At 43.1% G+C, this 11,685-nt stretch overlaps 1 gene segment (V, D, J or C); it reads right to left on the reverse strand.

Moving 5' to 3' along the window:
* Positions 1 to 8,938: 8,938 nt before the first annotated feature.
* On the reverse strand, positions 8,939 to 9,541 carry LOC119869011. The segment is given in 2 exon segments: positions 8,939 to 9,276; positions 9,380 to 9,541. Coding segments are annotated over 2 exon segments (384 nt in total).
* Positions 9,542 to 11,685: the final 2,144 nt, after the last annotated feature.

Consider the following 11,685-nt stretch of genomic DNA (forward strand, 5'->3'; position numbering starts at 1 on the left):
CTGTGCAAAAGCTTCTTATCTTGATGAAGTCCCAATAGTTCATTTTTGCTTTTGTTTCTTTTGCCTTCGTGGATGTATCTTGCAAGAAGTTACTATGGCCGAGTTCAAAAAGGGTGTTTCCTGTGTTCTTCTCTAGGATTTTGATGGAATCTTGTCTCACATTTAGATCTTTCATCCATTTTGAGTTTATCATTGTGTATGGTGAAAGAGAGTGGTCTAGTTTCATTCTTCTGCATGTGGATGTCCAATTTTCCCAGCACCATTTATTGAAGAGACTGTCTTTCTTCCAATGGATAGTCTTTCCTCCTTTATCGAATATTAGTTGACCATAAAGTTCAGGGTCCACTTCTGGATTCTCTATTCTGTTCCACTGATCTCTGCGTCTGTTTTTGTGCCATTACCACACTGTCTTGATGACCACAGCTTTGTAGTACAACCTGAAATCTGGCATTGTGATGCCCCCAGATATGCTTTTCTTTTTTAAAATTCCCCTGGCTATTCAGGGTCTTTTCTGATTCCACACAAATCTTAAAATAATTTGTTCTAACTCTCTGAAGAAAGTCCATGGTATTTTGATAGGGATTGCATTAAACGTGTATATTGCCCTGGGTAACATTGACATTTTCACAATATTAATTCTGCCAATCCATGAGCATGGAATATTTTTCCATCTCTTTGTGTCTTCCTCAATTTCTTTCAGAAGTGTTCTATAGTTTTGAGGGTATAGATCCTTTACATCTTTGGTTAGGTTTATTCCTAGGTATCTTATGCTTTTGGGTGCAATTGTAAATGGGATTGACTCCTTAATTTCTCTTTCTTCAGTCTCATTGTTAGTGTATAGAAATGCCACTGACTTCTGGGCATTGATTTTGTATCCTGCCACGCTACCGAATTCCTGTATGAGTTCTAGCAATCTTGGGGTGGAGACTTTTGGGTTTTCTATGTAGAGTATCATGTCATCGGCAAAGAGGGAGAGTTTGACTTCTTCTTTGCCAATTTGAATGCCTTTAATGTCTTTTTGTTGTCTGATTGCTGAGGCTAGGACTTCCAGTACTATGTTGAACAGCAGTGGTGAGAGTGGACATCCCTGTCTTGTTCCTGATCTTAGGGGAAAGGCTCCTAGTGCTTCCCCATTGAGAATGATATTTGCTGTGGGCTTTTCATAGATGGCTTTTAAGATGTCGAGGAATGTTCCCTCTATCCCTACACTCTGAAGAGTTTTGATCAGGAATGGATGCTGTATTTTGTCAAATGATTTCTCTGCATCCAATGAGAGGATCATATGGTTCTTGGTTTTTCTCTTGCTGATATGATGAATCACATTGATTGTTTTACGGGTGTTGAACCAGCCTTGTGTCCCAGGGATAAATCCTACTTGGTCATGGTGAATAATTTTTTTAATGTACTGTTGGATCCTATTGGCCAGTATCTTGTTGAGAATTTTTGCATCCATGTTCATCAGGGATATTGGTCTGTAATTCTCCTTTTTGGTGGGGTCTTTGTCTGCTTTTGGAATTAAGGTGATGCTGGCCTCATAGAACGAATTTGGAAGTACTCCATCTCTTTCTATCTTTCCAAACAGCTTTAGGAGAATAGGTATGGTTTCTTCTTTAAACGTTTGATAAAATTCCCCTGGGAAGCCATCTGGCCCTGGACTCTTGTGTCTTGAGAGGTTTTTGATAACCGCTTCAATTTCCTTCCTGGTTATTGGCCTGTTCAGGTTTTCTATTTCTTCCTGTTCCAGTTTTGGTAGTTTGTGGCTTTCCAGGAATGCGTCCATTTCTTCTAGATTGCCTAATTTATTGGCGTATAGCTGTTCACAATATGTTTTTAAAATCGTTTGTATTTCCTTGGTGTTGGTAGTGATCTCTCCTTTCTCATTCATGATTTTATTAATTTGAGTCTTCTCTCTCTAAGGCTGGCTAATGGTTTATCTATCTTATTAATTCTTTCAAAGAACCAACTCCTGGTTCTGTTGATCTGTTCCACAGTTCTTCTGGTCTCGATTTCGTTGAGTTCTGCTCGAATCTTTATTAACTCCCTTCTTCTCTTGGGTGTAGGATCTATTTGCTGTTTTTTCTCTAGCTCCTTTATGTGTAAGGTTAGCTTTTGTATTTGAGTTCTTTCCAGTTTTTGAATGGATGCTTGTATTGCGATGTATTTCCCCCTTAGGACTGCTTTTGCTGCATCCCAAAGATTCTGAACGGTTGTATCTTCATTCTCATTAGTTTCCATGAATCTTTTTAAATCTTCCTTAATTTCCTGGTTGACTCTTTTATCTTTTAGCAGGATGGTCCTTAACCTCCACGTGTTTGAGGTCCTTCCAAACTTCTTGTTGTGATTTAGTTCTAATTTCAAGGCATTATGGTCTGAGAATATGCAGGGGACAATCCCAATCTTTTGGTATCGGTTCAGACCCGATTTGTGACCCAATATGTGGTCTATTCTGGAGAAAGTTCCATGTGCGCTTGAGAAGAATGTGTATTCAGTTGAGTTTGGATGTAAAGTTCTGTAGATATCTGTGAAATCCATCTGGTCCAGTGTATCATTTAAAGCTCTCGTTTCTTTGGAGATGTTGTGCTTAGAAGACCTATCGAGTATAGAAAGAGCTAGATTGAAGTCACCAAGTATAAGTGTATTATTATCTAAGTATTTCTTCACTTTGGTTAATAATTGATTGATATATTTGGCAGCTCCCACATTCGGAGCATATATATTGAGGATTGTTAAGTCCTCTTGTTGAATCGATCCTTTAAGTATGATATAGTGTCCCTCTTCATCTCTCACTACAGTCTTTGGGGTAAATTTTAGTTTATCTGATATAAGGATGGCTACCCCTGCTTTCTTTTGAGGACCATTCGAATGGTAAATGGTTCTCCAACCTTTTATTTTCAGGCTGTAGGTGTCCTTCTGTCTAAAATGAGTCTCGTAGACAGCAAATAGATGGGTCCTGCTTTTTTATCCAGTCAGAAACCTGGCGCCTTTTGATGGGGTCATTAAGCCAGTTCACATTCAGAGTTACTATTGAGAGATATGAGTTTAGTGTCATCATGATATCTATTCAGTCTTTGTTTTTGTGGACTGTTCCACTGAACTTCTTCTTAAAGGGGAATTTTAAGAGTCCCCCTTAAAATTTCTTGCAGAGCTGGTTTGGAGGTCACATATTCTTTTAGTTGCTGCCTGTCTTGGAAGCTCTTTATCTCTCCTTCCATTTTGAATGAGAGCCTTGCTGGATAAAGTATTCTTGGTTGCATGTTCTTCTCATTTAGGACCCTGAATATATCCTGCCAGCCCTTTCTGGCCTGCCAGGTCTCTGTGGAGAGGTCTGCTGTTACCCTAATACTCCTCCCCATCAAAGTCAGGGATTTCTTGTCTCTTGCTGCTTTAAGGATCTTCTCTTTATCTTTGGAATTTGCAAGCTTCACTATTAAATGTCGAGGTGTTGAACGGTTTTTATTGATTTTAGGGGGGGATCTCTCTATTTCCTGGATCTGAATGCCTGTTTCCCTTCCCAGATTAGGAAAGTTTTCAGCTAGAATTTGTTCAAATACATTTTCTGGCCCTGTCCCTTTCGGCGCCCTCGGGAACCCCAATTAAACGTAGGTTTTTCTTCCTCAGGCTGTCGTTTATTTCCCTTAATCTATCTTCATGGTCTTTTAATTGTTTGTCTCTTTTTTCCTCAGTTTCCCTCTTTGCTATCAACTTGTCTTCTATGTCACTCACTCGTTCTTCCACCTCGTTAACCCTCGTCGTTAGGACTTCTAGTTTGGATTGCATCTCATTCAATTGATTTTTAATTTCTGCCTGATTAGCTCTAAATTCTGCAGTCATGAAGTCTCTTGAGTCCTTTATACTTTTTTCTAGAGCCACCAGTAGCTGTATAATAGTGCTTCTGAATTGGCTTTCTGACATTGAATTGTAATCCAGATTTTGTAACTCTGTGGGAGAGAGGACTGTTTCTGATTCTTTCTTTTGAGGTGAGGTTTTCCTTCTAGTCATTTTGCTCAGTGCAGAGTGGCCAAAAGCAAGTTGTATTTGGAAAAAGAGAAAAAGAGAGGAGAGAAAGAAGGAAATAAAAGAGAAAGAGAAAAAAAGGGAAGAAAAAAAAACGAAAAAAAGAAAAAAAGAGAAGAAAAAGAGAAAGAAAAAGAAAGGAGAAAAAAAGGGGGTGGGGGAAGGAAACAAATCAAAAAGCAAAGCAAAACAAAACAAAACAAAAAAAAAAAAAGAAAAAAAGAAAAGAAGCACCGGGGAGTGTCTTCTGATTCTGTGTACTTTAAGTCCCTTGGCTTCTCCTGGAAGTTGTCAGTCTAGCTGGTGTTCTGGGGGAGGGGCCTGTTGTGCTGGTTTTCATGTGTTAGCAGTTGGGGGAGCTGCTGTGCCCCTGCCTGGTGCAGGGCTCAGTGGGGGTTGTTTACCCCGTGAGGCCGCAGGAGGAACAGCCCCAGTGGCGGGGCAGCTCTGGAAACCTGGATTCAGCTCTGGCAGGAACTCTGTCTGCAGGGCCTGGAGGCTCTGGGGCGGGGCCGCTGATCTGCTCAGCTTGGGGCAGGAGCGTCCTTGCTGTCCTGGGCCCTCCCGGTCTCTGCCTGTCCCGGGGGAGGCGGGATCCTGGGCTGTGTCCCGGCGTCCTGTGCTCCGGAGCCTGCGCTGGTGGATTCGCGCTCCCGGCCGCGCAGCCCCCTCCGAGGAGCCGCCGCCCGAGCCCCTCCGAGCTGCTCCTGGAACCGCGCAGCCCCCTCTGCACGGAGCCTATTCCTCTGTCCGAGCCCCTCCCAGCTGCTCCCGCCCCGCAGGCCCCTCCGCGGAGCCGCCGCCCGAGCCCCTCCAGCTACTCCGGGTCCCGCCGGGTCCCGCCGTGCACGCTGCAGCCCTTAGGGAGCTCGGCGCACTCTCCTGGGTGCGCAGTTGCTCTGTTACTGTCCTGGGGAACCCGAGGGCATCCTCGCCCTCCTGGGTCCTGCTCCAAATCCCTGCGAGCCCCTTTCCGCCCGGGAAGGTTGGTGCAGCTCCTGCTTCTTCGGGACGGGGCTCTCCTGTCCTGGGGACACTCACCCCGGCCTCAGCCCGGCTCCTCGCGGGGCCCCTCCCCCTTGGAGGCCTTTGTTTCTTTACTTCTTTTTCCCCGTCTTCCTACCTTGATAGATGCGCGAACTCTTCTCACTGTTGCATTCCAGGTGTTCTCTCTTTAAATCTCAGGCCGAATTCATAGATTTTCAGGATGATTGGAAGGTTTTCTAGGTAATTTGGTGGAGACAGGTGATTTGGGGACTCTACTCTTCCGCCATCTTGCTCCTCACCCCAAGACTACAATTTTAAGACCTCCAAGCAAAGCATACAGTCTGTGTTAACACATTTTCAGTAGTGAAACTCCTGGTTTTGTTCTCTAACTGCCATTAGTGCATTTCAGAAAATGTACAAATCCTTCTTCTTTTGAGTTGATGTGACCAACACTTCTTTCCCGCTTATTTTCTTCATCTTTCCTGCAAAATCTACATCTCCAGTGCCTCATATTTCCCTTTCAACATATCCGAGACTTTCGAATCCAGGCACAATTTCTGTTTATCTTAAAACCTGAAGTGCAGCTGGAGACCTGGGTCTGAGGAAACAAGGACTCTGCACCAAATCATGACAACACCAGGTTACTGATCGTGTGGCTCTGAAAGGAGGGACTGTGTTGTGCCAAGAGAACACATGCCCCACATTCAGATCCTGGTCTCATAGAAAACAACTGGGTGCTCTTTATTTTTCTTCACATTGTACTCTAGCTAGTGGCATACTTGGAGGGGCATTTATTTGGTAGTGAGCCATGTAGTCCGAAAATAATGTTTAGTCAAATTTAAAATATGTTTGCCTTTTTTCCCAGAGTCTAAGAAAACAAAATCCAGATGAAAACCTCTCTGCCGTCTTCTCTCCAGCACTGGTATTGGTTATAAAGCAAGCAAAAGTAATGGACAATCATTGACAGATGAATGGATAAAGAAGATGTGGTCTCTGTATACAATGGAATATAATTCAGCCTTAGAAACGACAAATACCCACCTTTTGCTTTGATGTGGATGGACCAGGAGGGTTTTATGCTGAGTGAAATAAGTCAATCAGAAAGGACAAACATTATATGGTCTCATTCATTCGGGGAATATAAAAATAGTGAAAGGTAATAAAGGGGAAAGGAGAGAAAATGAGTGGGAAATATCACTGAGGGTGATAAATCATGAGAGACACCTAACTCTGGGAAACAAGCAAGGGGTAGTGGAAGGGGAGGTGGGCGGGGGGTGGGGTTGACTGAGTGACAGGCACTGAGGGGGGCACTTGGCAGGATGAGCACTGGCTGTTATGCTGTATGTCGGCAAATTGAACTCCAATTAAAAAATAAGTCAAAAAAATTTTAAAAAGTAACAGACAAGGCAGGTGTTACAAAGTTTTAGTGCTACATTTAGAGATACCACTCCAAGTTCCAGAAAGTTATTTTTTTAATAGATCCTCACCAATGCCAGTACATAACTGAATCATTTTCTCAACATAGAAATAACCAGATCTCATCACTTTGTAATTCATTCCCCACATGTTGTTGCTATAACAGCATTGGGAGGGAAGAGTTAAGATTCTGGATCAGGGTCCTTGATCTTGTCTCGTAACTGGAATATGATAGGCAGTTATGCAATCATTCTGATTTCCGATGAAATCAGAGGTCTGGGAGAACAAAAACTGCAAGTCAACATGTAGAAAACCGACCACCTTTTTGGACATAGGAGGTGTGGATTTTGTCATGGGGACATATAGCTGTGGCAATGATGACAGGAGGGAGGCTGATCTCGAATATTCTGCAGAGTAGTGTGAGCAGCAGAGAGGAAAATCTGAACCTTTTATGTCCGCTTCCATGGGGATGTGCTGCCTTGAAGGTGCACAGATGGTAAAGAGGGAGGAATCCCAGGATACTAATGGGTCTAACGAACCCCAGGGTTGTAGGAAGAATGTGTGGCACAAACGTGATGCACAGCAACTAAGGACAGGAGCATAGACGGTGGCTGAGGACAGTGAGTCCAGGTGTGGGTTTCCTGCTCTATTTTGTCATACCCCGAGTGTTATCCTGGGACCAGTTTATAAAGGACAAATAAGAGGTGAGACCCTGTTTAAGTGTTTCTGGGTGATGTCACTGCATTCCCAGACTCTGTGGATTAAACAACAGACACTCATTCTCACAGATGTGGAGGTTGGGATGTCTGAGGTCCAGGTGCAGGCAGATGTGGTATCTGGAGAGTGCCCACGTCCTAGCGCGTCCTTTCCCTGTCACCTCATATGGGGCCCAGAGGCAGGGAGCTTTCCTAGACCTGATGTATAAGGTCCCTGATCCCATCAGAAGGCTGCACCTCCTGACCTAAGTGCTCCTCTAAGGCCCCACCTCATCCTCCATCACATGGACATTAGGTTCCAAAACAGGGATGTAGAGGTCACACAGAGTGAGCTGATATCAGCACCTGAAGGATCCATGAGATATTCCCTACAGGTGGAAAGTCCTCCTCCACCTTTGTGCTCTCAGTTCTCATAATAGTTTAGTTTAATTTGTCATCACACCATATCTTTGAGTGTCACATTCTGACACATGTGATCACCAGTCCTCCCTCTTCTCCTCCAGCCCCACCCATGGGATATCCAGCAGGAACCATTGAATTCCCTCCTTTGATGGAGATGTGACACTGAATCCACACAAGTCCCTCCTGGAGCAGGACCTTCTCCCTACCACTGTACCACAACACACACCATGAGCCAGTGTCCTTCCAAAATCCAAGCACTTATGACGTGATGACAGGCCTGCCCTGCTCTCAACAGACACGATGATGAAGGTGATAAAGGTTTGTACTCTCGTGTCTGTGTGTGTTTGGGGTGCTCTTCAGACTACACATCCTCACAGCATACTTCTTGGGGCCCCTTGCTTTCCCAGATTCACACTGATATTGATTCTGTGAGAGTGGTTCAAGACTGAAGTCACACCTGCACTCCGTCATCTCTCCATTTGATTTTTGAGCCCTTTGTAGTGTCATGACCAGCATGAATTTTACGTTGTTTCTAAAATCCTTGCATATTAGAAACGATGAATACCCACCCTTTGCAACAACATGGATGGAACTGGACGGTATTATGCTGAGTGAAGTAAGTCAATTGGAGAAGGACAAACATATGGTCGCATTTATTCAGGGAATGTAGAAAATCGAGAAAGGGAATAAAGGAGAAAGGAAGGAAAATGAGGTGGAAATGTCAGGGAAGGAGACAGAACATGAGAGAATCCTCACTCTGGGAAATGAACAAGGGGTAGTGGAAGGGGAGGTCGGTGGAGGGTTCGGGTGACTGGGTGACAGGCAGTGAGGGAGGCACTTGGCCGGATAAGCACTGGGTGTTATGGTATATGTTGGCAAATTGAAATCTAATAAAAATATACAAAATAAAATAAAATCATTGCACAATGAGCTGGGTAGTTGTTTCATGTTCCATGTATACAGCTGGGACTCTTATAGAAGAGAAGTTGTGGTAAATGGAGATATGGGTAATAAACTGGTTTTTATGGACAGTAGTAAGAAATTTTAAGCAGATTTGTCCTTGAGCATATAAGAAGAGTTGTTGACTAAATCCAACCAACTTTCCAAAACAGAAACTGAATAAGGAATAAGCATAACAACAGGCACTACCATTTTTGGGTGTTGGAATATTTCACTTTCTATGACAACAAAGTGTGTAAGTTAGAGATTGAATATGTAAGCAAAGAATCCTGTACCCAAAGAGACTCCCTTGGGGAAACTGCTCCTTGGAGAGGAAGACCAGACCCTGACAGGAAACCTGCCCAGAGCCTCCATCTGCATCTGCTCCTGGGCCTTCAACACAGAAGTGGTGAGGACTGTGCACCCCCTGGTGGTCCTGATCCCCTTCTACAGGGAGGTTTGTGTCAGGGCTCACACTGAGTTTGCCTCACTGTGTCCTTCGCACAGTAATACACGGCCGTGTCCTCGGCTCTCAGGCTGTTCATCTGCAGATACAGTGTGTTCTTGGCGTTGTCTCTGGAGATGGTGAATCGGCCCTTCACAGCGTCTGCGTAGTATGTGCTACTTCCATCATACCTAATCCATGCGACCCACTGCAGCCCCTTCCCTGGAGACTGACGGACCCAGCTCATGCCATAGCTACTGAAGGTGAATCCAGAGGCCACACAGGAGAGTCTTAAGGACCCCCCAGGCTTCACCAGGTCTCCCCCAGACTCCACCAGCTGCACCTCACCCTGGACACCTGCAAACACAAGACATCCTGGTCAGGAAACTGTCCCACATCCCCTGTTTCTGTCACTCACCTCCACTCACATACTCAGGGTTTCTGGTTCTTCATGAATTACCTTTTAAAATAGCGACAAGGAAAACCCAGCAGAGCACAGACTCCATGGTGGTTTGTCTGTGTTGTGTCCTGAGCACTGAATGGGGTCACCTGGGAACCCTGGGGCTGGAGTTCCTCTCCCAGCTGCAGGGTCGGGGCTGGGCTTCTTTAATCAGTGGAGGGAGGCCCCTATTTGCATGTCCCCTGACTATATAGTCACCTACCAACGTAGATTCAATTCTTAATAAGTTATATACAAAGATTGCTTCACAACCCCAGATCAGTTTGTTTTGGTTTCACAGTGAATTTATGATGTTCTAATCCATGCATTTATCTTTGCATTTCTGTTCCTCTTTAAAGGTCTTTCATTAGTATAGGCCATTTTTAAACAGTTTTTATTCTGCTTAATGAAGTTTAATCATAAATATTTATTTTTGGTACCAGTATAAAGGTGATTGTTTTCTAAATTTGATACAGAAAATTTGTTGTTAGAGTGTAGGATTTAACCTTATTGTCTATGCTGATTTTATATCCTGAATTTTCTTTGAGCTCATTAGTTACTTGTAATTGTTTTTTGAAATAATTTTCCTCATTGACTATGTATATGCAAACAAATTATTTAACTTCCTGTTGACTTATTTTAATATCATTTATTTTATTATTGGCCTAATTTCAAGGGTAATCTTAGATTTAGGTGCATAAATATTTTCCCTGTTATTTTTCAGATTCTTTACTCAATATTTTGTCTGATATATAGCAGATTTAGGATAGCAAATGAATTTCTTTTTGCATGTGTATCAGCTGCCTAATATATGGTGTGGTGCGGGACCTCACCAAGGGCAGGAAGTCTGTTCACAACTTCTGCCCAATTCTGATTGGAGATATATAACTTTGGTGTGTGTTGAGATTGATAAGTTCATTTTATTTTTTTATTTTTTTGTGTTTTTTTTTATTGGTGTTCAATTTACTAACATACAGAATAACACCCAGTGCCCGTCACCCATTCACTCCCACCCCCCGCCCTCCTCCCCTTCTACCACCCCTAGTTCGTTTCCCAGAGTTAGCAGTCTTTACGCTCTGTCTCCCTTTCTGATATTTCCCACACATTTCTTCTCCCTTCCCTTATATTCCCTTTCACTATTATTTATATTCCCCAAATGAATGAGAACATATAATGTTTGTCCTTCTCCGACTGACTTACTTCACTCAGCATAATACCCTCCAGTTCCATCCATGTTGAAGCAAATGGTGGGTATTTGTCATTTCTAATAGCTGAGTAATATTCCATTGTATACATAAACCACATCTTCTTTATCCATTCATCTTTCGTTGGACACCGAGGCTCCTTCCACAGTTTGGCTATTGTGGCCATTGCTGCTAGAAACATCGGGGTGCAGGTGTCCCGGCGTTTCATTGCATTTGTATCTTTGGGGTAAATCCCCAACAGTGCAATTGCTGGGTCGTAGGGCAGGTCTATTTTTAACTGTTTGAGGAACCTCCACACAGTTTTCCAGAGTGGCTGCACCAGTTCACATTCCCACCAACAGTGTAAGAGGGTTCCCTTTTCTCCGCATCCTCTCCAACATTTGTTGTTTCCTGCCTTGTTAATTTTCCCCATTCTCACTGGTGTGAGGTGGTATCTCATTGTAGTTTTGATTTGTATTTCCCTGATGGCAAGTGATGTAGAGAATTTTCTCATATGCATATTGGCCATGTCTATGTCTTCCTCTGTGAGATTTCTGTTCATGTCTTTTGCCCATTTCATGATTGGATTGTTTGTTTCTTTGGTGTTGAGTTTAATAAGTTCTTTATAGATCTTGGAAACTAGCCCTTTATCTGATATGTCATTTGCAAATATCTTCTCCCATTCTGTAGGTTGTCTTTGAGTTTTGTTGACTGTATCCTTTGCTGTGCAAAAGCTTCTTATCTTGATGAAGTCCCAATAGTTCATTTTTGCTTTTGTTTCTTTTGCCTTCGTGGATGAATCTTGCAAGAAGTTACTATGGCCGAGTTCAAAAAGGGTGTTGCCTGTATTCTTCTCTAGGATTTTGATGGAATCTTGTCTCACATTTAGATCTTTCATCCATTTTGAGTTTATCTTTGTGTATGGTGAAAGAGAGTGGTCTAGTTTCATTCTTCTGCATGTGGATGTCCAATTTTCCCAGCACCATTTATTGAAGAGACTGTCTTTCTTCCAATGGATAGTCTTTCCTCCTTTATCGAATATTAGTTGCCCATAAAGTTCAGGGTCCACTTCTGGATTCTCTATTCTGTTCCAGATAAGTTCATTTTAGATTTGAATTCGAGCCTTTAATCTGATAAGACATT

This window comes from Canis lupus, chromosome 8, assembly GCF_011100685.1.
Source record: "Canis lupus familiaris isolate Mischka breed German Shepherd chromosome 8, alternate assembly UU_Cfam_GSD_1.0, whole genome shotgun sequence".
NCBI classification, from domain to species: Eukaryota; Metazoa; Chordata; class Mammalia; order Carnivora; family Canidae; genus Canis; species Canis lupus.